The sequence below is a fragment of the Cynoglossus semilaevis genome, chromosome 1 (genome assembly GCF_000523025.1).
Source record: "Cynoglossus semilaevis isolate Cse_v1.0 chromosome 1, Cse_v1.0, whole genome shotgun sequence".
Lineage (NCBI taxonomy): Eukaryota > Metazoa > Chordata > Actinopteri > Pleuronectiformes > Cynoglossidae > Cynoglossus > Cynoglossus semilaevis.
The window spans coordinates 17,758,067-17,762,013 of NC_024307.1; the positions used below are offsets into that span (position 1 = coordinate 17,758,067).

The window sequence follows — 3,947 nt, forward strand, 5'->3', positions numbered from 1 at the left end:
TAGAGTTGATCACAGACAGGTGTCATTTCAATCAGTGTTTTAAAGACTCAACTGGAAAACATCGGTACTGGACACCACGAACAGTGGTGAAAAAAAAAGCATGTGTAGTTTGGTTCAAGCTACTGTGACTGCCGAGACCTTCCACACCTTCTCACCTCACTCTGGTGGCCCTGAGACCTGGACCTGAGCTGAGGTTGGACTCCAGTAAAGGTTGAGTCCAAGCGGATTAGGGCCTGAGGATTTCCAGCAGCTCAGAGCTTCTATTCACAGCCCAGAGATTACTGGACCCTGAGCAGGTCCTGGTGTGAGAGTGGAACCATTCACACAAGGTTTCTTTTTCTGCTCCCACTCAATTACACAACTCACTGCTCCAAAGGCTGACCAGGATCATTAGTACTGGACGTGTTTACGAGAGATTTAATCTGCTGACAGATTAACAACATCATCATCTCAGTGTATGACCGTTTATCAGCTCAACGTCAAACATGACATTTCTGAAGCATCTGTCCTTTGAACGAGTTCTTGTTTAACTTTTAACATATGTAAATGCAGGTTTTTAGGAGCTGGTATCTGATTCCATCTGCACAAATAAAATAATAATAATTTAAGTTGGAGATGGAGACCAAATATGTTGGAAGTTTTGTGAGTTTTCTCACACCAGATTATATCTAATCTTCACAGGAACCTTTCCTCCGTACTGAACAGAAACAGAGGCCACTGTAGGAGAGAACATTTCTTTTCCTACGAGACACTTCCTTCAGTGATGGTTTCAGACGGTACAGTACAGTGATGTGAGCACAGCTGATGGAACGTACAGGCAGCTCCATTAACGTCTGCTGAAATGACTTATCGACTTTACTCCAACCACCGTCATCAATCATTTATTTACATGGTTTCTATTTTGAAACCTGACCATAAAGTAAAGTCAGGTCTGAACAAAGACGACGGTCAAACAGAGGTGGTTCTGTTTGTTTAAGCCACAGTTCCTCAAACTGTCTTTAAAAACGTCTTTTTTCAAAATCAATAAAAGTAACAAATTCTGTTAAGTCTGATAAAAGAACATCCTGGGCTGAAGACGACCGATGTTTGGACTATTAAAAAAACTCAAGTCATCACTGATTCCCTGGAGAAATTCAAAGAACTAGAACTAACATAAACTGGTAAAGTGATAATGTCATTTAAACCAAACAGACTTTGACTGATCCCAACATTAGGTCTGACCAGTGAATAACAAACAGTAAATGTTAACAAAACAGACACAAAGAGCTACAAAAAACGAAGGAAATTAAATTTGGCAAGACAAAAATATCTGAAACCAAAAAAAGTAAATACATTTCTGTAAAGAAAGACAACTCAAATGAATGTCTTGCTCTGACGTAGGACACAGAGAGAATTTAAAAAATGTTTAGGGTCAAAAACCTGTCAGTCACCAGTTACATTTGAAACTTTATTTTTACTTTTATTTCCAGGATTTCTGTTGTACAAAAACAATAAAAGTGTATTCTCTTTATGATTTAATAAAAAAAACTTTTATAAAAAAGATTTTTCTTTTTACAAAGAAACTGTGTTTTTTTTTTTAATCATACTTGATCCAAGCAACAACTCAGTGCCCAGTTACAGGAGGATAAATCTTAGAGAACAGTGTAAATCCTCTTGTTGCTGTGGTACCGAACAGGCCCAGGACCAGGACCAGGAGGGACCAGGTTTTTCTCCTGGATTATCTCAAGCTGACAAACAAGAACTTTAAGTTGTAAAATTAAAAATAAAATCTACAGTGAGGTGTGAGGTTTAGGTCCTGGGTTTGGTGGCGAAGGTGAGGTAACCTGTGTGGCCTGGTATTTCTCTCGGGGTGGTGGTGGTCTTCAGGGTGACTGCTGGGTGGTTCTGGACCACGTCTCTGGTACCAGGCTCTCCCGGAGAAGAAGCATCGGGACCAAAGTCAGGCAATGGCAGGGAGACGGTGCGGACGTCATGGACTCTCAGTAGAACTTCTAAGGTACTGATCTCCTGGAAGCCCTGGTCGGCCAGAACCTCACAGGTTCTCTGGACTTGCTCGATGCACGGAGAGAAGGAGCAGAGACGGCCTCCTGAAGACAGACATGAGAAGATAGATGAAGAGAACCAGTCCATCGGGATATTTACCTGAGGTCCAGGTAAGAAGAAATAGCACCTAGAACTGATTGTATGACAACAACAGTACCAGGAACTAAATGACAAATTGAAATGAAAATTCACAGTCTCTGTCTTTGCAACTCACAGCGAGTACGTGGTTCTTCATGATAACCACTGCACTACAGAACCACAAAACACATTTCCTGTAGAGAATATCCTGCATAAAATGAGCAACACGATAAGAAACTACAGTTTTAGGATTAGTTTCCACTATGACTATTAGTACCAGGGAGCATGTGATTTTATACTTCAGGTACAAATACCAGGAACTCCAGATAGTATTTTGACCTTACTGGAAAAAACAGTACTGGGAAAAAAAACTACGGTCATAAGATTGTCAAAGAAACCATGTGTGTGTTTCTGCAGGTGGTACCAGGACCAGATCCAATGTGCTGTTGGAAAGGATTTTGGACAGGAAAGATTCTCTGCTGTTACATCAGTGAAGATGTATTGTGTGGGTGGAGCTTCAGCACACAGCCTCCTGATTGGTTGGTGAACTCTTTTCTGTTTTATTTCCCTCAACCTCTGTAAAAACCTTGGTCCACAAACAGAACCATCCCAGTCACCACAGAGACCTGGTACCAACACACGACCAGGTCAAGACTTCAACTGACGACTGGACAGAACGGACAATGAAAAACGTGACTCCTCCTTCGTCCACTTCCATCCAAGTTAAAGTGAGGTTTCCTCTGATCTGGGATCTGTTCCTGGAGCAGCTGTGGTCTTCGCTCACTCTGTTCAGCCCTCAGATCAACGAGCTCTCTGCTCAGACCCCCCGCTGCTGTGGCTTGTTTAGAGAGCGGAGGCCTCAGACAGCAGGTGATGTGTTTGTCAAGACGACGTCTTCGTCTCCTGATGCTCCACCAGCGCCAGGCTGAAACTCAGACTGTGTTGATGAGATATTACATCTGTTTTTAGACTCTCCATTAGTTAAAACAATGGAACCTGGAATTTCCCAAGAGTGAGATTGAATTACATCGTTGTTGTTGTGGTAGAAACATGTCTCAATAATAAAACTTATGAAAATACTTACAAATACACACAAAATATAAGCCAACTTTTCATATGAACATGTATATATTAACTATTTGCTCACTTGAATGTATCTCTAAGTTTGAGTTATTTAATAAAAAAGTATTAGGAAATAACTGATACTCTGTCAAGTGAAACGAAATCATTAGCTCTTAGCTCACTGTCCTGAGGTCAGAGGTCAACAACTTTTCTACACCACTGACTTGTTTCACGTCAGACAATATTCCCCCGACTGATATAAAAAACAATCTAGAGGTCACAGAGGTCAAACCCAGCACATATTCTACAGAGGTTGTTTGACAGACAAGAATCACCTGGTGGTGATAAAGCTGTACTTCATGAAGGACTTCAAATGTAACTGTCCTTCATTTTGAAGGCTGGTCTTCTGTTTCCTCTGTGGATCTTACATTTCATAGCCCAGAATCACACTGATAATCAACAAAAAAATAAACCAATGTTTTCTCTTTTTTCTGGACATCATTCTGACCAATTTTAAATAAAAAAGTTTATAACCTAAACATTAGGTTTTTCTCCAACAGAGGACATGCACAGATCTGTGTTTTGTTTTTTTTTTAACAAACTTATTCTGTTCTAGAACATGTGAGATAACAGCGTCATCAGGACTTCCTTATTCAGCCATAATATATGACACAGAAATGCCTGATGGGAGATTGTGCTGCAGAGTCAGCCAGTAGTATAAAGACTTAGAGTCTGGTTGGGTTGATGGTTTCTGATAAACACAA

The 3,947-nt window shown here is 40.6% G+C and overlaps 1 protein-coding gene across 1 annotated transcript in view; it reads right to left on the bottom strand.

Annotated features, from left to right (window-relative positions):
- Window positions 1–1,567: 1,567 nt before the first annotated feature.
- The window catches only part of trmt61a (tRNA methyltransferase 61A), a 13,383-nt gene continuing 11,003 nt past the window's right edge, over window positions 1,568–3,947 (bottom strand). Inside the window, exon 4 of the mRNA XM_008315892.2 lies at window positions 1,568–2,087. Within this exon, the coding sequence (XP_008314114.1) occupies window positions 1,789–2,087 (299 nt within the window). The 3' untranslated portion in view covers window positions 1,568–1,788. The remainder of the gene's footprint in view (window positions 2,088–3,947) is intronic.